The 23,831-nt window shown below is 32.0% G+C and overlaps 1 protein-coding gene across 3 annotated transcripts in view; it reads left to right on the top strand.

Annotated features, from left to right (window-relative positions):
* Positions 1–1,258: 1,258 nt before the first annotated feature.
* LOC129757748 (uncharacterized) overlaps positions 1,259–23,831 on the top strand; it is a 104,004-nt gene continuing 81,431 nt past the window's right edge. For all 3 annotated transcript variants that reach the window (XM_055755039.1, XM_055755040.1, XM_055755041.1), the window contains exon 1: positions 1,259–2,346. In XM_055755039.1, coding sequence (XP_055611014.1) covers positions 2,124–2,346 — 223 coding nt within the window. In that variant the 5' untranslated portion in view covers positions 1,259–2,123. The remainder of the gene's footprint in view (positions 2,347–23,831) is intronic.

Consider the following 23,831-nt stretch of genomic DNA (forward strand, 5'->3'; position numbering starts at 1 on the left):
TAATCCATCGGACCAGAGGTCTAAATTGATGTGATGGGAAAAGCACAAGGCACAAAAACCCATCAGTGGAGATAGCATAGACGATACAATAATTAACAGAATGTAAAAACTAACACTACTGATTTACAAAATAAAATCAATACTAAGATCAAACATCAAAATAGAATACTAAACAAAAATTAACTTAGCATTGTAGTCTGTAAGCGGTTCACAAACATATCACTCGTTAAATTAAAATCGAATTCACTACATACATTGTTGAATACTGCACACATGGAACGAATAGGTGTTTTAGCAAAACTGTTGCAACTTTTTTACAACACTTTTAAGATAGTGTTTTATTAAAGTTTTAGCAAAACTTTCAGGACTGTTTTGAAACTCTCGGTAAATTCGAGAATTGTTGAAAATATTAAACACTCACATGAATTACTAAACTAATGCAAATATTTTTGAGAACGTCTTCCACATTTGATTTTGAAATTTAACACACTTTAGAATTAAGGATCAAAAATATTAGAAGTCGATGTGTCATAAATGTGTGTACGTCCCTTCAAAAATCGAACAATCATATCCGTTTAACTCATCTCGCTTACGTGAGGTGCCCCTATATAGGCGTTGCATTGCATCAACATTAACAACCATAACCAACTTCGAAAAAACATATCACAACATAGCACAACATTACCGGTAGCAGCCCGTTGTGAATGAATCTGGAACGATGCATGAGTCGTAGAACGTGTAGGAGAACTTAGAACCGACTTTGCGCGCTTCACCGGGCGACAGCAGCGGTAGCAAGGTGTTATTGTTGATACCCAGCGGCTGCCATGACAACAACAACGAAGCCCCCACACACAAACATACACCCACCTGGGAGCTGCCATTGTTGCTGATGTTGTTGTTACTATGACGGTTTAAGGTAGTTAATAGGTACAGGTATCAACAAACTCTGCCCCCCCTCCCTCTTCAGCAAAGCTTGTATGGTTGTGTTGTTAATCAGGTTGCTAGGGGGAAGTGCCATGCCACACATATCGGATGGGCATGGCGGAAGTTATCGCGCGGAACATACAGGTGAGAGTTGTTTTCGGAGGTAGTCGGTATGGTACACGGTAAAGTTCCTATAAGTCTTATTATGATGATGTTGCACTACTATCATAGGTGGAGGTTGTTAGTACAGGCTTAATTTCGATAGTTTTGGTGCCGTTTGATTCCATTTCAGAGTAAAATTCGGTGTAGTGGAACGCATTGATGGACGGGAGTTTAACGGGTCAGATTCGGTGTTGTTATGGTACTGTTTTTATTTTGCGCAAAATAAACTTTGTTTGTTTGCAGTTGTATTTTGCTGGAGGTGATTCGTGCAGCAAACACTTTGGGACGTACGGATTAGTCGATTAGTAAACATCGGATTGTTAGGTGGTACGAATTTTCCTCCGAAATGAATCGCTGCAACAGGGCCGCGGCGGGTTGTGTGTGAGGTTTTTTTTCGTGAACAGCGAAAAAGGTATGAAAAAAATCCCGGCTCCAAGATTAATCTGTTTACTGAAATCAACTTCCGGATGTCGTTCGGTGCGCGGAATGCCCCCGGCAAAGGTGCAGCAGTGAATTAATCAGTGTAACGAGAACGGCAAATAAGACGGCACCAAATTGGTTGATCTCGTATCCCGGGGCAGGCTCAAACGGCCAAGGCAACAAGAGCACGACACGTGGCACATCCAGTCGAGTGAAAAATTGGGAAAACAAGTTTTATCAAAGCACAAACGACGATGGCTTTCCGCCAGGAGTAGTGAAGTGGATAAGTGTGAGGTCCGGAAGAAGATCGAAGAAACGACCTGTCCCTAATTGGATTAATTGAGAGTGAAAGGGTTCCTAGTGTCCAGTTTAGCATCGGCCAGTGTTAGGGGTGCCTGGCTAATGTCTGATTGGTGCAAATTCCCTTAGCGCTGAAGGTGGATGTTCGAACACCTCCAACTAGCCTCTTCTCTCGCCGTTCGAATGTCCTCCTCCTAACTAACGGCACATTTGTTTGTGAGAAATGGCCCCGGAAAACTACTAAAGGTGAGCTCTTCCGAAAATGCTTCATGCTCATACGGAATCGTCCTGCTCCAGTAGTTAGCTAGTTGGGATTGATGAGGAAGCAAACAGAAATAATGAAGTGCAATTTTTGTTACCTTACTACTACTTCTTCGACTGCCGGTGGCAGAAGCTGGACTTCAGCAATTGGTCCAGAACGGCTGGCGATGGCCATCCGTAAGAAGATGCTGATGCTGTTTGCAATGTTTGTGCTATTTGGAATGTCCGGGCAGCCGGTTGTCGGATACAGCAGCGATCCACATTTGTTTGAAAATAAAGGTAATTATTATTTGCTAACGGCCCTACCGGTTTCTATTTAAGTTTTCATAGCTAGTTAAATATGTTTCGCAACTGCTTTTACTGACAGGTTACAAAGCGCTTACAATCAAACCTTCCAGTTAAACAAAATTTAATTGCAAAACTTAAAAATTCATAAGAAAACTATTTTCGTTATTTATTTAAAGATTCGAAATAAATATCTTTTGCTGTAGAATCAATGACAATCTTTAATTTTGAAGATTTTAAAAGCAAATTTAAGAAAAAAAAATTTACGCACAGTTTTGACAATTTTGACAATTTTGACAATTTTGACAATTTTGACAATTTTGACAATTTTGACAATTTTGACAATTTTGACAATTTTGACAATTTTGACAATTTTGACAATTTTGGCAATTTTGACAATTTTGACAATTTTCACAATTTTGACAATTTTCACAATTTTCACAATTTTCACAATTTTGACAATTTTGACAATTTTGACAATTTTGACAATTTTGACAATTTGACAATTTTGACAATTTTGACAATTTTGACAATTTTGACAATTTTGACAATTTTGACAATTTTGACAATTTTGACAATTTTGACAATTTTGACAATTTTGACAATTTTGACAATTTTTAAAAGTTTTGACAATTTTGACAATTTTGACAATTTTGACAATTTTGACAATTTTGACAATTTTGACAATTTTGACAATTTTGACAATTTTGACAATTTTGACAATTTTGACAATTTTAACAATTTTGACAATTTTAACAATTTGACAATTTTGACAATTTTGACAATTTTGACAATTTTGACAATTTTGACAATTTTGACAATTTTGACAATTTTGACAATTTTGACAATTTTGACAATTTTGACAATTTTGACAATTTTGACAATTTTGACAATTTTGACAATTTTGACAATTTTGACAATTTTGACAATTTTGACAATTTTGACAATTTTGACAATTTTGACAATTTTGACAATTTTGACAATTTTGACAATTTTGACAATTTTGACAATTTTGACAATTTTGACAATTTTGACAATTTTGACAATTTTGACAATTTTGACAATTTTGACAATTTTGACAATTTTGACAATTTTGACAATTTTGACAATTTTGACAATTTTGACAATTTTGACAATTTTGACAATTTTGACAATTTTGACAATTTTGACAATTTTGACAATTTTGACAATTTTGACAATTTTGACAATTTTGACAATTTTGACAATTTTGACAATTTTGACAATTTTGACAATTTTGACAATTTTGACAATTTTGACAATTTTGACAATTTTGACAATTTTGACAATTTTGACAATTTTGACAATTTTGACAATTTTGACAATTTTGACAATTTTGACAATTTTGACAATTTTGACAATTTTGACAATTTTGACAATTTTGACAATTTTGACAATTTTTGACAATTTTTGACAATTTTGACAATTTTGACAATTTTGACAATTTTTACAATTTCGACAATTTTGACAATTTTGACAATTTTGACAATTTTGACAATTTTGACAATTTTGACAATTTTGACAATTTTGACAATTTTGACAATTTTGACAATTTTGACAATTTTGACAATTTTGACAATTTTGACAATTTTGACAATTTTGACAATTTTGACAATTTTGACAATTTTGACAATTTTTAAAAGTTTTGACAATTTTGACAATTTTGACAATTTTGACAATTTTGACAATTTTGACAATTTTGACAATTTTGACAATTTTGACAATTTTGACAATTTTGACAATTTTGACAATTTTGACAATTTTGACAATTTTAACAATTTTGACAATTTTAACAATTTGACAATTTTGACAATTTTGACAATTTTGACAATTTTGACAATTTTGACAATTTTGACAATTTTGACAATTTTGACAATTTTGACAATTTTGACAATTTTGACAATTTTGACAATTTTGACAATTTTGACAATTTTGACAATTTTGACAATTTTGACAATTTTGACAATTTTGACAATTTTGACAATTTTGACAATTTTGACAATTTTGACAATTTTGACAATTTTGACAATTTTGACAATTTTGACAATTTTGACAATTTTGACAATTTTGACAATTTTGACAATTTTGACAATTTTGACAATTTTGACAATTTTGACAATTTTGACAATTTTGACAATTTTGACAATTTTGACAATTTTGACAATTTTGACAATTTTGACAATTTTGACAATTTTGACAATTTTGACAATTTTGACAATTTTGACAATTTTGACAATTTTGACAATTTTGACAATTTTGACAATTTTGACAATTTTGACAATTTTGACAATTTTGACAATTTTGACAATTTTGACAATTTTGACAATTTTGACAATTTTGACAATTTTGACAATTTTGACAATTTTGACAATTTTGACAATTTTGACAATTTTGACAATTTTGACAATTTTGACAATTTTGACAATTTTGACAATTTTGACAATTTTGACAATTTTGACAATTTTGACAATTTTGACAATTTTGACAATTTTGACAATTTTGACAATTTTGACAATTTTGACAATTTTGACAATTTTGACAATTTTGACAATTTTGACAATTTTGACAATTTTGACAATTTTGACAATTTTGACAATTTTGACAATTTTGACAATTTTGACAATTATGACAATTTTGACAATTTTGACAATTTTGACAATTTTGACAATTTTGACAATTTTGTCAATTTTGACAATTTTGACAATTTTGACAATTTTGACAATTTTGACAATTTTGACAATTTTGACAATTTTGACAATTTTGACAATTTTGACAATTTTGACAATTTTGACAATTTTGACAATTTTGACAATTTTGACAATTTTGACAATTTTGACAATTTTGACAATTTTGACAATTTTGACAATTTTGACAATTTTGACAATTTTGACAATTTTGACAATTTTGACAATTTTGACAATTTTGACAATTTTGACAATTTTGACAATTCTGGCATTTTTGACTATCTTGACGGACAATTTTGACAAATTAGTCAATTTTGCATATTTTGTCTATTTGGACTGTTTTGACAATTTAAAAATTTTTGACAATTTTGACAGTTTTAACAATTTTATAATTTTGACAATTTTGAAAATTTTGTCGATGTTTTACAATTTTGACAATTTTTATATTTCTTACAACTTTGACGAATTTGACTGAAAATTTTGGCATTTTGGACAAATGTGGCCATTTTGCCAATTTTGACAATTTTGAAAATATTGAAAATATTAAAAATTTTAAAATTTTAAAATTTTTGAAATTTTTGAAAATTTTGAAAATTTTGAAAATTTTGAAAATTTTGAAAATTCTGAAAATTTTGAAAATTTTGAAAAATTTTGAAAATTTTGAAAATTTTGAAAATTTTGGAAATTTTAATAATTTAAGAAATTTTGAAAATTTTAAAAATTTTGAAAATTTTGAAAATTTTGAAAATTTTGAAAATTTTGAAAATTTTGAAAATTTTGAAAATTTAGAACATTTTGAAAATTTTGAAAATTTTGACAATCTCGAAAAATTTAACGATTTAGACAATTTTGGACAATTTTGTCAATTTTGACGATTTGGACAGTTTTGACAATTTTGAAAATTTTGACAATTTTGATAATTTTGACAATTTTTGCCATTTGTGACAAAATTAAAATCAATGATTGTGAATGGTTTTTACTAAATAGGTTTTTCATAAGTCAAAACTTGCAAAAGGAACTCAATTTCTACTCAATTTTATTCATTTAAGTTAAATTGTGCAATCGAACTGAATTTGGTTTAATCTAAAAAAATCGAACTTAAAAACAGAATTATAAGATTGCAATTTCTTGCAACTTAAACTTCTTACCGAAAGAGTCATCTTGGTAATTTTATTTTGATTGTGGAACTCATATACGTATACTGAATCTTAATCTGAATTTGAACATAAATTCTTAATTTGAATTTTCAAACTGTTTCGGAAGTTTAATACGTTTTCTGAAATGTACATAAAAACTGTATCTGAATTATGAATTATGAGTCAAGAACTGAAAAGGTTTCAGAGCCCTCGATCATGAATCCATAACTATAATTAGGATGTTTTGAGTTTTATTGATTATTAGTTTTGTTTGAAATTAGCCTATGATTTTTTATGTTCGGAAAAAAATTAACTTAATGTGAAAACGCAAATGAGTTTCGAAATCATGAATCAAATGTTGATAGAAATGTAAAATAAAATTTAAACGACAATTCAAACACAGCTTTTTATTGCAATTCAAGTCCAGAAATCAAGAATCCTGAATTGGATGCATGAAAAGAAACATGAAAACACAAATATAATTTCGGTTCTAATTATAAGGAACCAGATTCTCTGAAATGAGTTAAATCTTATTTAAAATTTAGTATTCAGAAATAAATTATTATCAATAAGTGAGAAAATTTTGAAAAAATGTAACTGAGTTTTGAACCTGGGATACGTTTTCGAGGTTCTGAGTCAAGATTTTTACTATCGTATAACCTTACTACTCTATCAAAAAAAAAAAATTGATTAGGAATTACAAATTTTCAGTGTAGAGTAGAATACCTCGCTTGCTTTTTATGCTCGCTCATAAAGAGGGGAGGGGGAATTTAACCCCCAAAACCCCCTCGTTCCAATGGCCATAATCGAGAGGACTATTTTAAGACTTAAAAAATAGAGAAATCCTAAGTTGTTGTCAAGAAATTTCATTTTTTTTCAGAAGAGCTGAGTCTGGGCAAATCATTATTTTCTTTTTCAGCGAAACAACCAGCAAATCCCTACTTAAATCTTGAAATTGTTTTTTTTATCACAAGTTTATCGTCTATTAGAACTTATAAGTCAGATTGCCCCGGCACAATTTTATCAGCTCAAGAGCTCTAGAACTAGTAAAAATTTCATGTTTGAGGTTCGGTTTAATTGACTGAAAGTTGGGCAGTTCAAGCTTCTCGTTGGACATTCCAAAGATTTACACTTAGTTTCTCACATGTTCATAAAATGAAATGCTGGTAACGTCCTTGACTTTCCTGATGATCCTTTATCGTTGTTGCAGATCATGTGCTTTAGTCCAACGGTTTGAGTTTTTTTAAGACATGCTTGACAGTGTTTTCAAACTTTTTTATCGCTCACGCACAGCCATTGAAGGTATAAACAACGATATTGTCAGCTCTCGATTTTATATGATAGATTTTGAAAAAAAAAAAATGTGCACAATAATTTTTAACTTTTTTTCCTTTCATCGCAAATTTCTCGAAATCTGAAAATTTTAAATTTTGAGAATTGTCAGCTAGATAATACATTTAACAGGTAAAACAATGCTGTCGCAATTGTGCATGTGATTACTAAGAATTCAACTATAAGCAGCAGAAAGTGTCCCATTTCTAAATTGCTAAGCTTTCATCCGTTAAATATGAGTTAACAGAATATTCCAAACATCTAACAAGGTCAAGCAAATCTGGGTTATTGTTTTTAAAACCCTGCCCTAATTCAGCACTTGATTTTAAAATTTTCTTACCAAAATCGGGGCAATTTCAGGGCATATTTGAGCAAAATTCAGGTAATAAAAATCAACCATACAAACTCTTCAAATACAGTATTTTAATCGAAACACAAATACAGATTTTGAATAATATTTGAGGCTTCAGAAAATTTCTTAAGTTGTTTATGAATTAACTTGCCAAAAAATGTTTTTTGCTGGCCGCAAAAATCGTAAATTACAATTACTAAATTTTAGTTTTTTGTTTGATTTGACAAAAAAGTCAATAAATGCGGGAAAATCCGGGCTTTTCTCAATGAATTCCGGGCAACCGGGCCGAACCTTTGCCAAATTTTGCCATAAATATCCGGACAAGCCCGGGGGAAATCCTTTCCTTACCTCAAATCAGTAGTGAACTCCACACTTCAGACGAAATTCATACGTCAGTTATACGTTTATACCACTTTGAGATCTCATCGACAGCAAAAAGTTCTTAAAAACACTGAAACGAATTCTAAGCTTTTCAAGGCTTTGATTTTTTTTTCCATTTTGTAGCCTGTAATATTTTACTTTATCAGATCTTCCAAACAGTTCTAAACAAACTTTGCGTACTTCCCAGTTCTTGGGCAACGATCATTCTTTATTTTAACCCGTTTTTTGTTAGTGTTAGTGTTAGCTATTGAAATGATCTTCCCAATTATTCAACTTCGGAAACTTCGTTCGTAGTTTTGGAGAAAAAATTGAGCCAAAAACTCGCCACAAATTAAATACTTAAAGGTGGAATTTCTTAATGCTAAGTTCCTGAAATTCAAAGTTCAGTTCAGAATACTTCTGAATCATAATCTATCATGTCTTACATTTTGCAACACGGACATTTTGAATGTGGAATCTCATCAGAACTGTTACTTATGAAAACTCTGTACATGTTATCATCTGTTAGCTGAATGATTTTTTTTATTGCGAACAAAAGAACATCAATAGCTCTACAATCGTATATATTTTTTACAAATTTCTTTTTATTGTTTGATTGATAAATTTATTATCCAGCAATTTTTAAATTGACCCGCTCGAAGAATTAAAGTCTCAACATGCAAATTTGAACCGATTCTGCCGCTTTTTGCCGGACTTAGAACCAAACCATTCAGCTGGCAGCAAATTTATTCCCGCAGCTCGGTGCCAAAGCAAATAATGCCATTCTGACACCGGGCGGCTGTCCGCGTTCGATAGCCGCGCGCATTCTTTAACATCGATTTGAATTGAATTGGGCTGGAATCAGATAGCCGTCCGGACAGAGATTAGAGGCTGTCACTGTATGGCGAGAAAAATATTTAGAAAAAATAACCAACTGTCATTCGCCATTGCGGGCAGTCACTTGTTTTCGTAGGAATGGCATTTTTCCCCATTCCAAATCTACAACAGTCAATCTGGTGTGTGCTATTTATGAGCAGATCTGCCCGTTGTTGCTGAATAGAATAATAATAATGCCGGAAAATAATGCTCCGGAACGTATTTTTTGTTATTTTTAGCGTTTTTTTTTTTCGTTTACCGCACTATCTCGTTGATGAAGCGTGGGTGTGTGTGTGGATTCAAATGCCTGGAACTGATGGATGAGACCACGTGGATGTTGACCTGGCGCACGAGGGAAGCTTCATCCGATGGTCATTTACCGGACCGGGTGGTGCTTCTGCTTCTGCTTCTGCTTTTGAATATTGAGACTGTTCGGTGACATTGACGTTTTTGTGGTCAGGTTTTATTTTCTGTTGTTCATCCATTCAATTGAACTGTTTTGAGGGCACATCGCCATTTTCACTTATATTCGTTGCGCTTCGGTGAATAAAGTGATTTGGATTGTTTTTTTTTTGTCGAAAGCAGCGAAAGTTCTCTATGTGGAACTCTTTATACTATAATTAGTAGAGTGTTAAAATGGCTAGCAGTGTTTTCCGGGTTCATGGATCTTTGTGACCAATTTTGAAAACTTTTCAAAAATTCCGTCGGACTTTTGTTCACGAACATCAGAGTCCACAAACTTTTTTTTTATGTACATAGGTTTACGTCTGACCTGAATCACTAGCGGCTTTCTTCCACCCGGAAGAAAAACATCAAAATTGCTTACATCGCTTTATTACCTAAAATCAATTCCCTCTCCCTTTCGGATATTCCAGAAACCCACCAAAAACTGAATCCAACAGTGGTATTCGTCCGCATAAATAATAAAATAAAAACAAAGTGATTCTTTCTCGAATGTTTTGATATTTAGCTTTGTGGCTCTCATCGTCATCCCCCCTTACCACCCAAAATACAGCGTTTCGATTTGCCGCTTATTCTACGAAAATCGGCGACTTCAGCGGATTTAGCACATCTAGGAACTAGGAAGCCAATACGCTCTCTCTAACGAGACAATTTAAGGGACAGCGCGTAACCCTCCTCCAAAACGCGTAGTTTAAGGTTCTTTTTTTTGGCGCGATTTTTTTTTGTTTCCACCAATTCGAATCACGGTTTTGTCCCTGCGGTAGGTAGCTAACCTGCATTAAACCGTGATGGTTTTTTTGCTTTTTTAAATCGAAATCATGACAATACGTGTCATGTATCTTTAATTTAAAAACTAGTTACATATGAACCAAATGTCGATATAAACTCATTTGACAGTCGTAATTCAAGCTAAAAAAGAAAAAAAAAATTGGAAATTCAATAGCAGGCTTAAGACTCTGACAAGAAAGCTTTTTTTTTTTTAATTTTGAATCAAATTGCAGTTATAATAAATTCTTACATTTTAATTTTAATTGAATTTCATGTTCAAATAAATCTCCTTTTTTTTGCAGATCAACATTGTAGTCTTAATAAAAATACGATAAGAAAAATCCTTGTTTTGAATCATAGTACATGGAAAATAACAGGTAGGCCATTGCGCTTAACCTCACTTGAAAGCTCCGTGTATGTACACAGCATGCTTGCATACCAACAAAAATAGTTATGAAAATTTGGCAGTTTTATATAGAATGGCATTCAAAATTATTAATTTCTCCGTCAATAGTCATTCGATTTCTTTGAAAAGGAACTCAAATTAAAGATTGATTCTTCAGGCTCATCGGAAACTATTTTTTGCTTTGGATTTCTGAACCATAAATAATGCGCATTCAAAACGAAATTTGCATCACCGTCCCTCTTTTTTGAGAGCAAACAGTTAAATATTTTCTTCTGTCTATGTTCAAAATTTAATAACGATGTAAAATACTTGATATTTCTGTGATAAAAAATCATTTGTTTCAATTTTTGTTCAAACTGCGCAAGAAAAAGACCACACAAGGCAAAATAATCACCAAATTTTAGTTTTAAATCGACCAAAAGCCCGTTGCATATTACTTTAAGTGATTTTGAAAAGCCAAATATTGTTCGTTGCATTAAAATGCATCAATGCATATTTTTCTCATAATTTTAATGATTGTCAATTTTAAGAAAAAATGATTTTCTGAAAAATTCCATACAGTTGCCAGTTTTTTCCATAACTATTTTTTGGGGCCTCTTACCAATACGTTGAAAGAGAGCGGAATAGCCTACCTTGTATATTTCAAAGTACTATGGTTTTGAATAAAAAAATTTTCATATGAAAATGTGATATAATTAAGTTCTCATGGGATGTTAAAATATCTCAAATTATAATAAAAAGTCCATGCACCCTTTGATTGATTATAACTCAATCAGATAGGATATTGACCACCGAAAAAAACAAAAATTTGAATCTTGCATACAAGCTTGCATGTAATGTTTGCTTTGGAATTGTTTCAAACTTATACAACTTTTAAAAAGTTTGGGCACAGCCAGGAAATTCAAACCTTGCCCTGCCGGTTGAGAGGCACGCACGCTAGCACTGAATTATAACTTTTGCATTGATATGAGAGCTTTAGAAATTCTAATAAAAGGTTTCCAAGCTAGCAAACTGAGGCAGGAAAATATTTGTTTGTATCAAATCTATATATATAAAAAGCAATTTCTGTATGTTTGTTTGTTTGTTTGTTTGTTTGTTTGTTTGTTTGTTTGTTTGTCCTCTATAGACTCAGTCGTCTTAAGAGCTAGAGAGCTGAAATTTGGCATGGATGCTCATTAGGACCAGGAATGATGAAAAATGTTTTTAGATTTTCGGATGACCCCTTTTGAAGGGGGTCGTCCATACAAGACAAATATTGTTTTCACGATATTGACGTTACTTTTCGTCGGATCGTGTTGAAAATTTGCACATGAGTGTTTTGAAAGACGAGCAATCGATTTCAGGTGTCAAATTTTGTGTAAGGGGTCGGTCAAAGGGGTCGTCCATATTAAATTTTCGGTGTTTTCGCGATATTGACGTTATTATACATCGTATTCAGATGAAGATTGGTACACGACAGTTTTGAGTGATGTGCAATCGATTTGAGGTATCAAATTTAGTGTAAGGGGCCGGCAAAAGGGGTCGTCCGGTGCTGTGTGGCAGCGGCCTAAAGAATACTGCCACTGGGATACTGGTCCATGTCGTACGAGGCGACTTATCCAGTACTTCCCAGATACGTTTATCTCATATTCCTGTTTATTGGAAATCAATGAGGCTGTATCTGGGCGGGGGAGAAAATAGGTCAAGGTCAATTATTGCATGCAGAGTTCAGAAGTTTTTCAAGTTCAAAACATTGGAAGAAAATGTTTTGAATCTGAATCAGTTTTAAATTCTTGCTTGTATTTTTTTTTACCTTTGTACGTATTTTCTCTCGAGAAGGGTATGCCAATAGTGCATATGTAGTACATGCATTTGCACAAGCTGTATTCTTCCATATTTTCTCGTTTTACCAATTTGGAATATGATTTTTCATTTAAGTAATCTTTTTGCTCTCCTAGTAACTCCGTTCAATAAAATCTCTTCACAAGTGTTCAAATGTGAATCGCAAACGCTTCGCTTACGGTCCCATTGCTTTTGGCTATCTGTTAATATTAACCTCCTTATAATGGACAAGTATTCATTATCTTCTATCTTTGGATCGGTAACAGAATTTTGTGGAGGTAAATGTCCGTTCATATAAAGATATTTAATTGTTAAAATTGCGACATGGTTATTCAATCATTGAAGCCGTACAAATATCGTTTCCGTGGAAAAAAAAAATTTCAAAAAAAAAAAATATATATTTTTTTTAGGTTGCCAAAAGGCTTCAATATTCTTTCTTAAATCAAAATTTTGATCAAAACTTGTATCGCATGTCGACAGTCATATCTGTTTCACCTAATATATGTCACTTCTCTTGTATTGACACATGTTCCCTTAGCTTTAGAATGGTTATAGTGTTAAGAAGAGTCAAAGCTCCTTTAATATCGTACTCTGATATTTCGTATCATACGTCAATCCTGGTGCTGGAATCCACTGCTACAGCTTCGTGCAGTGTTAATATCGCTTGTTTCAAATTTGGCGTCACAGAAGCTCATTGTAGTCGTCTAACCAGAGCGCTGACTGGTCATTTAAATAAATATATATAAAATCAAGACTTTGTGCTCTGAATCTCCTGTATGGTTAAGCTATGATTCAGAGGTACTATTGTACCTATATTTACCTTCCACTTAGTGTGTACATTCCCTGTTTTGCCCGACTTCATTTTTTCAATGTATGTCAGAATTTAACCAAGAAAGTTAAAAAAAAGTTCTTATTTCCAATATAATGATTGGAAAAAAAAAGCTTCATTGCTTAAAAATCCCTGTGTGGATAGGCTAAATGCCAACTTTGCCATTATAGAATCGTTTATTTGCCCTCATTGTAGCATCCTGGTTAGAACATTTTCTAATCATTGTAAACTCAAATCTCCTGAATTTTGTAGTTGTGAATCAATAATGTGTGAATCTTTTTAGCTCATATATGCCTCTCGCCTATCCTGTTATAAGCGTATCTAATTCTAAGAATTTAAACTAAAATAACAATCTGTCATTTTTCACCCAATGTGGTTATAAGCTTCAATGCATCAAAATCCCTACGTGGATCGGCTTTATGCCCTAAATATTTATTTATTTTCTAATCCTTTTATGGTTTTCAGGTTTCTCAGGTATATGATGAAATCTGTAAAAAAAAAAGGCTAGGCACAATTTTCCCGTTTGTTTGGATAACGTGCCGCTATCAAGCCTACCCCTTTTCTGATACCTGAAGGGGCCGGCAAAAGGGGTCGTCCATATTAAATTTCCAGTATCTTAGTGAAATTGACGTTTTTATAAATCGGATTGGGATGAAAATTTGCACATAGGAGTTTTTATGAACAAACAACTGATTTCACTTATCGAAACTTAAATGAGGGGTCGGCCAAAGGGGTCGTCCATATTAACTATTTACTGTTGATGCGATATTGTCGTTATTATACATCGGATCCAGACGAAAATTGGTACACGAGAGTTTTGAGAGACGAGCAATGGCTTTCAATATTTTTGCAATATCGTCGTTATTATACATAGGATTGTGATGAAAATTTGCACACGGTAGTTTTCAGGGACGGGCAATCGATTTCAGTTATCAAAGATTGTATAAGAGCCCCCGAATGACGTTTAGCTGTTTGGCAATAATTGCGTTGTTATGCAATGATTTAGTCGAAATTTATACACATGGTTTTTTGACACGGTCAATTGATTCCTGATTTCAAATTTAGTAGCAGACGACAGACAAAGTGATCGTCCAATATTTTTGCAATTATTACTTAACAATGAATTCAGAAGTCCATCTGGAAAATGCTTGCCAATTGACTTTCATACAAACTGTTCATGACATATTCCAAGTTGAAAACGAAACGGAGTTCGTATGGGATCAGCTAGTAAGATATATTATTTGGTTTAATGTTAAAACCGGATGTTGTTCATTGAATGTTATTGGCAACAGATTGAAAACGGATCCATGAGTAGATATAATGTAAGCTACACAGCAAACAATATGAATCCTTAACAACACTGAAATTGAAAACCTTAAAAATGACATGACGTAGAACGCGACGTTTTAATGGAAATTTACAGATTCAAAAAAGTTGAATCCTTAACAGACTGGATGTCAGTGGTGCTTAACCTTTTTCAACCTTATTGACATAACGAGATTATTTAACTTCAAAAATTTATGAGGTCAGGCTATTCGAATCCTGTGGAGAGTGGGCCGTCACAAAATGATTTGAAGAACTTTATCATTCGAGTTTATCAAGAACGACATCATGTTGTTTGATAATGGAATATTCTACAAAAATCAATGCTGTTTAAATTTCTTCAAGAGTTTCAATACACGAAATAACCAAGGTTTAAAAATCTTCCATAGAAGGATTCCTTTACTGTATACAGAAATCCTTTGGTATAATTCATGATACGCTTCTCGTAAGTTCCAGAAAGATATTTGAATTGGCGGTCTATAAAAACTTTCCACTTGATTTTTCGTAGACGTAAGATATTTGAAATCGGGCTTAACCATCTACTGCATGAATAATATTGAGGTTTCTGAATTAAAAATTAAACTTTTGATGCATTGCATAAGTTCAAATATTTTACACAATGAAGCTTAAAAATGTTTAAAAAAAAAACTTCAAGATCCTTTACGGTCTCGTATGCGATAGCGAGTTAAACTCACTGAAAACTGAAAATATTCTCAATTCTTAATGAATATCGATTTATTTTTTTTTTATTAAATAGTAATCATTCTTTAAAGAATCCTCATTTGTAGCTGACCCATTTCAAGCGCGGAGAACCGATTTTTGTTTTTCATTATTCAAAAATAATTTGTACAGCGTAAGAAAGGTTGTTTCTTAAGCATCATTTTTCATCAAAAGATATTCAGTTACCTTTGCAGTTGGCATTGAGTATGTTGTCGTTGAAATTCAACAACTATAGTAGGAAAATAATCTGAAATTAACAATTATTCTTTATTTGAAACATAGCTTTTTAAAAAAATCAGCAAAATATAAAAAAAAGTTATTGCAAAATGATTATAAAAAGGCCATTTTTTTAAGCATGATATTAGATTGAGAAATATCACAGCAACTTCACGCTCTAGAATTGTTGATAAAGGTATCTATTTCTAAGCGTTGTGACGTCTTGAAAATTCTACTGTTTTTAACGTTCATGATTTCTTTAAACGTCACATATTGTCGAAAATTGAGGATCTCTTGGGAAACTTTTTGAAAGAAATTTAATGCATTTTTCAGAATGAAAATCGGTTCAGAAGGTTGGAAGTTGCACCCGGGTAAAGAATGCGTTGTGACGTCACAAAACTTGTTTTTTTTTTCGGAAATATCATGATTTCTGACTTTAACACTATTATAGTATTTCTTCAAAACAAGATTTACATAACAATGCGCTTCAAAAATTGAATTCCATTATCAAGTTTTGAACGAAATTAAAAATAATAAATTTTTCGTATAAACGCGGTTATTTTAAGACCTCTGACTTGTGATGTAGCTCAGTTTACAAGTCAGTTGCTTCCTGAGCCGAAGTCCGTGAGTTCGAGCCTAAGAGTGAACACCGTACCGTGTACCGAATAAGTTTTCCAATTGCTGTCCATCAACAGCATCGTTGATATAAGTCGCGAATGACATAAAGATGTGAAAAACGACTATAATCAAATGAAACTTCTTTAATGAAAAATATAAAAAACTAGCTGATCCCATACGAACTTCGTTTCGCTTTCAACTTGAAATATGCCATGAACAGTTTGTATGAAAGTCAATTGCCAAGCATTTTTTAGATTCACTTCCGAATTCATTGTAAAGTTATAATTGCAAAAATATTGGACGATCAATTTTTCTGTCATCTGCTACGTGTATAAATTTCGCAGGTAGTCATCTCTGATTTGAATGAAAATCTTGCAGATTGTTATCTAAAAAAAACGCGCTTATAGCTTTTATTACTTGCTAGCATTATGTTTGAACAAAATACCTAAGTATCAATGGAATAAATGCAGTGATATTAAAAAATCTTAAAACATGGTAAATTTTAGCTTAGCTTAGCTTAGCTTAGCTTAGCTTAGCTTGATTGACTACTCACATCCACCTTTAATCATTGAACCCGAAATGCTTTATCAACAGTTTTTAGTAATAAAATAAAATTGAACAACTACGTTGAATTAACTGAATGTGTTTTATTAAAACTCTCTATTGTATGACTATGACATGAGTCTATTGCATTTCGAACACCATGATCGCAGGCGTGGCTCAGTAGAAATAATTCCACATCGCCAATGATTGCTACTCCGTGATTGACCGAGGCCATCAATTTTGTGCAAAGGTCAAAAGAATAGTGCTTGGGATTAGCAATCTATTCTCAGTGCACAAAACTGATGCTCTCTCTTTGATCATCAATAACGGCGCCGGCCACGTCCTAGTAGTCAATGGATAGACAGGAAAAAAGAGAACGGGATGAAAGAAATGAATTTGTGCATTAGGACCGAGGTCACCTCTGCATCCTAGCAAATAATTTTGTTTTGGAGTATGGGTGAAAGGATATGATCTGGAAACACTTTTGACGAGTGTGGATTTATTAAACCTATTCTTCTTCTACTGGAATTTTGAAGATCTAACACTAAAGGTAGAAGCCTAATTTTCATGTGTATTTATGTAGAAATGTACTATAAAAAAACATTTTTGCGTTTTATAAACCGATGATATGATTTATTGATTAAAGTTTATTTAGTGTTTTTTTTGGCTTTTCGTCAGCTAAATACAATTTATTAAATCTTAAAACATGGTAAATTTTGTAGATAAACTTTTTCTATCAAACTTAGTTATAAGACTTTAGAGCAAAATAATTTTCTCATTTCATTATATTAAAAAATGACGTTTATTGAAACTTTCACCTCAAAGAATGTTACTAAGAATTCCAAATCGAACCCCGTATTCACATTAAATCCCACGAAAAGACTTCTAACTGAATTTCAAAACTAAAATATGAAGGTATTAGCACAGGGTTCCATGCAAAACAGGGCCAGATTATACTACGAAGAGGGGTCGTGCAACAAGCCTGAAGTTTGTATAGAATTACATGAATTTTGTTCGGGATGAACAAAAAAATACAATTTTTAACCTATAATTTTGGGCTTTATAAACCAATTTTTCTTTTAATTTGAGTGTTTTGAAGCTTTAATTATGACAATATTTCATCTTAAGAACGCATTTCAATTAGAATTATCATGAATCAGTTATTAGGCTTCAAAAACAGGTGTATAAGCGTTGATTAACGATCATTCATGTTTTTTTATAATTGACCCATCAGGAGCTAATTTTTGAAACTCAATATCATTTTTACCATAAACCTTATCGTAACGGGAACTAGGGATAAACTATTTGCCATAACGAAAGCTTGGAAAATGACTACAATGAAAACAAATCAGCCGATAGGGGCTTCAGAAATTGGTACAAAACTCTGTTTTCGTGTTTCTTCCGAACAAAATTGCCCATAATTCCCTACAAATGTTAGGCTCATTGCGTCATCTATTTCCGTGATCTGATCCCCCACTGGACTTTGTGTTAGACATAGGATCTATTTTAGCTTGCATCTTATTAGATTTTCATAAGTCGAATGATTTAATCACTCTAGTGTTCATTAACAAACTTTTAATAGATTGAAGGCTTTTGAAATTATTATTAATTTGTCCTTTCCTTTGCAAATAAATATTGAAAAGATTCAGAAACATATTTTAACACTTTTACAAATAAATATTTCCTAGTAGGGTGATTTGCTAATCGTTGTCCCCATCGTTGCACAGGATGACTCAAATTGTCAATATTTCAGCCGCCTTTCAAATTTTACCCAAATATAATACTGAATCATGTTGTTTGGAATGTTTACTGATAATATGAGGCTTTTTACGATATTTTCTGCTGTAAATTAGGCATATAACGACAGTTTTACTTTTTCTTGTTTTTTTCGGGTGGTTTTTTGCAAATTTTTAACCAATACCTTAAGATTCCTTCATCGGCAAATAAGGTTTCACGTCAGAAACAAAATATTTATCTATCGGTTTTCTTTATCAATCATCTGTTGGACTATTTTGAAACCATGATTTCTAAAAAAATCACGATCCCTATAGAACTAGAAAAAATATCGGATTGGTCCACTCAATCTTCTTTTGCCCAATTATAAGGAGAATAATAGCTTGTTACTATTAATTGATTTTGGTAATAAAATCTCATACGGATTTGTTACGTAGGTAGGAGGAGGATAAAAAATTATCGAGAATTGCGTTTCGTAGTATTTGAACGGCCCCTCAACATGTTTTGTTGATTTTCAATAATTTACCTTTAATTGAAGGACACTTATAAGATAATTTAAAAAAAAAGATATTTCACAAATTCTTAGGTTTTAAAATTAATTATGCCGACAATTTCATCATGCTGCATCTACTCCACAGATTGGAAGATCTGAAATACTTTTTATCTCTTGACATTTTCTCTCAGTAGTTCAAATCTGTCGTTGGGTTAGACTCACTACTCAAAAACACAGTCAAAACTTCGAGAAACTGAATTTGATCAAAACAGTTTTTCAGATGAAATGTTATTGGGAAACATTTCAATGTAATGTGAATGTTTCATGAAGATTGATGAAATGCTACAACAGTCACATTAATTACAAATTATTCAATTTTCACGTTTAAAATGTTTTAATCTATTCAATTTTTCTTATACAAAACTGCATATTTTGAGCATAAATCAGACGAATGGTTTGAAGCTTTGGGCGTTGCTGAGAGCCTTCTTAGGCTTTAAATTGATATTCAATATGTTGAAATACATCAAATTTTAAGTGAGATAAAAAGCAATTATAAAAAAAATTAAACCTTCTTCATACGGGTAAAGGGGGCAAAACAGATCTTGACCTTTTATCCTTTCATCAGAAAATAGTTCCTTTAAAATATTTTACGTATTCAAAAACCTTATAGTTCGTTTTATGGAATGCTTTAAAATGTCATGTTGCAAGGACATAAAAAAATATCTGATTACTGGGTAAACAAGGTCAAATGACACTCTACTAAGATAGGTACGGTCCAGTCTGACAGCAAATTAGAATTTTTGCGAAAATTCATGTTAGATTGCGAATATTCCCGGCGCTGAAAGTCGTGGATTCGAATTTTTGGGATTATGGGTCCAAATTTTTTCAGTGGGCATTGGGCGGTTCATATGGACGACCTCCTTCAGATGGGGCCATCTCCAAATTGGGTTGCATTTGAACAAGAAGTTCTCATGAAAAGCTCCCGTTTGAAATATCAGTTACTTAGACTACATGGTGGCTGGGCCTTTGAAAGCCTTTTAAGATGTGCAACCATTGGAAAAAAATCGGTCAATATCAGGAACAACATCGTATTTGCCTTTGCAACTACTGGACAAAAACAACCTGTTTTAAATGATTTTTTAAAATTAGATGTTACTTTTTTCGAGCCTTTGAACTTTTGGATCTTGTTGACCAAGCTTGTACGAGTACCATTGACAAAAAAAATGAACGAATTCGGTTTAAAGGACCGAAATATCACATAGAAACCAAAATCATGTCCTTAGCAGTTCAACGATTGGCAAATCTCCGTATTTCTTTTTTTTTCCTAAATATTATTCATGTAATCGCACAAATAAATTTCGAACAAAATTTTTATAAAATGTAAAATTTCGTGAAGTCACAACGCTTTGCAAAACCCTGCTTAAAAAATGGCGCGTTGTAACGTTATAAAACTGATTCGCTTTAAAATAAATTTTATTCAATATTTGAAAAAATCAAAAACAGTGATCGATCCAATAGATTCTTTTCTGAAATTTTCATAAATTTGGACGAGTAGAAGAGCAAAAAAATGCGGTTTTGTAATAAAAACTGAACAGTGGAAAAAGTGGCGTGTTGTGACGTCCCGATTTCATTCGCTTATATTTTGCTAACTTTCTCTCCAATAAAAAAAAAACTTTTGATTTCATATTGTAGCGAATTAAGTTCTGAACTTAGAGGTATAATAGTTTTCAATGTGTGATATGAAAAATCTACAAACAATTTACCAAAAAATTGTTTTGCAAACGTTGTGACGTCAGGCTGGAATGGATCAACTGCTTTTTTGACTGAATATGTTCAATTTCTCGACTGTCATCTAATTATTGCATATTATCATATTATTACCTGGTTTGTCTCTTAAGTAGTTCGTTCATTTCAAACTACTTTTCCATTAATCCTCAAATAAACCGAACGACACGTCCTGTTTCCTGGCTATATTACATTGTGATTTTCGGTTGGAAATTCGTTTATGTGCTTATTTATGGGCCATTGTCAAAAAACTCATTTCTGCGCGCCTACCTTCAACAGTTTTGCGATGTTGTTTTTCTCGGGTCTAAACACACCCACCCACCCCCATTCAGGGCAATTCGCGTTTTTAAGGGGATTCCACCTAATCCATATTAACTGTGAGCGGAGAGGCTCGCGACAGGAGTCGAAATAGAACAATTCCTAAACTGCCAACGGTCGCCTACCAGGATTTGTTCGTATAGTGTTTAGAGACAATTTTTTCTGGTGGCAAATTTTTCCCATTTCGACGATGTTTTTGTTGCTAGGATGAGGCCGATTCCCATTCTCCTCCAGACCATTCCGATGAAGGTATCGTATAAATATTTTTCATTTCGCCCAAAGATGGTTCCGGTCGATTTGGTCGCGATGAAGAATTGGCTTTTTTGCTCTCGTTTCCTCAGATTGGTGGTAAACTAGCTAGAATCGGTAGTAGGAAGTAGTGCCGAAATTTCTTTTTATTGGAGACGGTTGTTTGTTTTTGGGAAGTAAACAAAATTCCGTTGTGATGCAGTGGGGCAAATTTTGATTTTCCGCCGCGGAAACAGCCTTCCTGAAACGAGTTCAGGAAGGAGGAAGGGGTGATCGTTGTCAAAACAGAAAGGAACTTTATTTTTTTGCCCTTTTGTATATCTGAAGCGGGAAGACGCGGGTGTGGAAGTTGATGGTTTGATAGCAGAAAGTTTTCATATTTCATTGAACGGTAGAGAAAAAAAAAAACAAAACGGAGACGGAAAACTAAATTTTTGACATTGTTAGATGTTCGATGGCCCCAAAAAATGGCATCGTTTTTGTTTTTCTTTATAGTGATATGCTTTTTTATTGGCTTATTCTCGTCCAACAATTTTTTGTGGGGAGGAGTTTGGGAAAATAGATCACCTCCATGGAACCGAGCATGGGATGTTTTTTCGATACTGATTTTGTTTAAGCATTATAACCAGTAATATGAAATATTCTCGAACAATACTTTAACATGCTTCAACAGAATCAAATTCTACTGGTGTATTTTTTTAATTTAAATGTTCTTATAATTACTCTTACGCTGTGATTACCAATAGAAGGACTATATTACACTACAGTTTTTTAAATATATTCTGATTGAGTCCACTGGGCAATAAGAAATTTTAAGAGGAACGGACTGATTCAATTTAGGTACATTCTGATCCTTTTAATTTGAAGGTGGTCTTGGAGTTAGTCAATCACTTGTTTGGTATTAAAACAGCAAATTAAGATATTTTCATTATTTAAAAAGTTCAACAAATTTAACTTCTTCTTTTCTTCAATGCATAAGTTAAAATTACATATATAACCTTACAAATATATTAAAATCGCCCTCACAACTGAAAATAAGGCCCTCAATGCCAAAAGGGTAGTGCAAAAATGACCGATTCTGAGTTCATAACGTCAAATAATTTTTCATTTTTCAAACAATAGTTGATGATATTTTTAAGATTTTTCAGATACTTTTACGTTCGAAAGAAAAATACAAACTGTCCCAAGAAATATGGAACATGGACTCATTAATTGGCTTTGTTCATTTCTGCATTATTTAATCTGCCAACACTTTTATCATTTTGAAAAGCTTCATGGTGAATATCAAATTTTAAAACAACATGTTTCTATTCTAACTCCAAGTTTTGAAAACTGTTAATACGGGGTCCAAAAAAAATAAAGTAATTTAACATTTTTTGTCATAAGGTATTGTCATTTTTGTCATTTTTGTCATTTTTGTCATTTTTGTAATTTTTGTAATTTTTGTCATTTTTGTCATTTTTGTCATTTTTGTCATTTTTGTCATTTTTGTCATTTTTGTCATTTTTGTAATTTTTGTCATTTTTGTCATTTTTGTCATTATGGTAATTTTTGTAATTTTTGTCATTTTTGTCATTTTTGTCATTTTTGTCATTTTTGTCATTTTTGTCATTTTTGTCATTTTTGTCATTTTTGTCATTTTTGTCATTTTTGTAATTTTGGTCATATTTGTCATTTTTGTCATTTTTGTCATTTTTGTCATTTTTGTCATTTTTTTCATTTTTTTCATTTTTGTCATTTTTGTCATTTTTGTCATTTTTGTAATTTTTGTAATTTTTGTCATTTTTGTCATTTTTGTCATTTTTGTCATTTTTGTCATTTTTGTCATTTTTGTCATTTTTGTCATTTTTGTCATTTTTGTCATTTTTGTCATTTTTGTCATTTTTGTCATTTTTGTCATTTTTGTCATTTTTGTCATTTTTGTCATTTTTGTCATTTTTGTCATTTTTGTCATTTTTGTCATTTTTGTCATTTTTATCATTTTTGTCATTTTTGTCATTTTTGTCATTTTTGTCATTTTTGTCATTTTTGTCATTTTTGTCATTTTTGTCATTTTTGTCATTTTTGTCATTTTTGTCATTTTTGTCATTTTTGTCATTTTTGTCATTTTTGTCATTTTTGTCATTTTTGTCATTTTTGTCATTTTTGTCATTTTTGTCATTTTTGTCATTTTTGTCATTTTTGTCATTTTTGTCATTTTTGTCATTTTTGTCATTTTTGTCATTTTTGTCATTTTTGTCATTTTTGTCATTTTTGTCATTTTTGTCATTTTTGTCATTTTTGTCATTTTTGTCATTTTTGTCATTTTTGTCATTTTTGTCATTTTTGTCATTTCTGTCATTTTTGTCATTTTTGTCATTTTTGTCATTTTTGTCATTTTTGTCATTTTTGTCATTTTTGTCATTTTTGTCATTTTTGTCATTTTTGTCATTTTTG

Source organism: Uranotaenia lowii, chromosome 3, assembly GCF_029784155.1.
Source record: "Uranotaenia lowii strain MFRU-FL chromosome 3, ASM2978415v1, whole genome shotgun sequence".
Taxonomy (NCBI): domain Eukaryota; kingdom Metazoa; phylum Arthropoda; class Insecta; order Diptera; family Culicidae; genus Uranotaenia; species Uranotaenia lowii.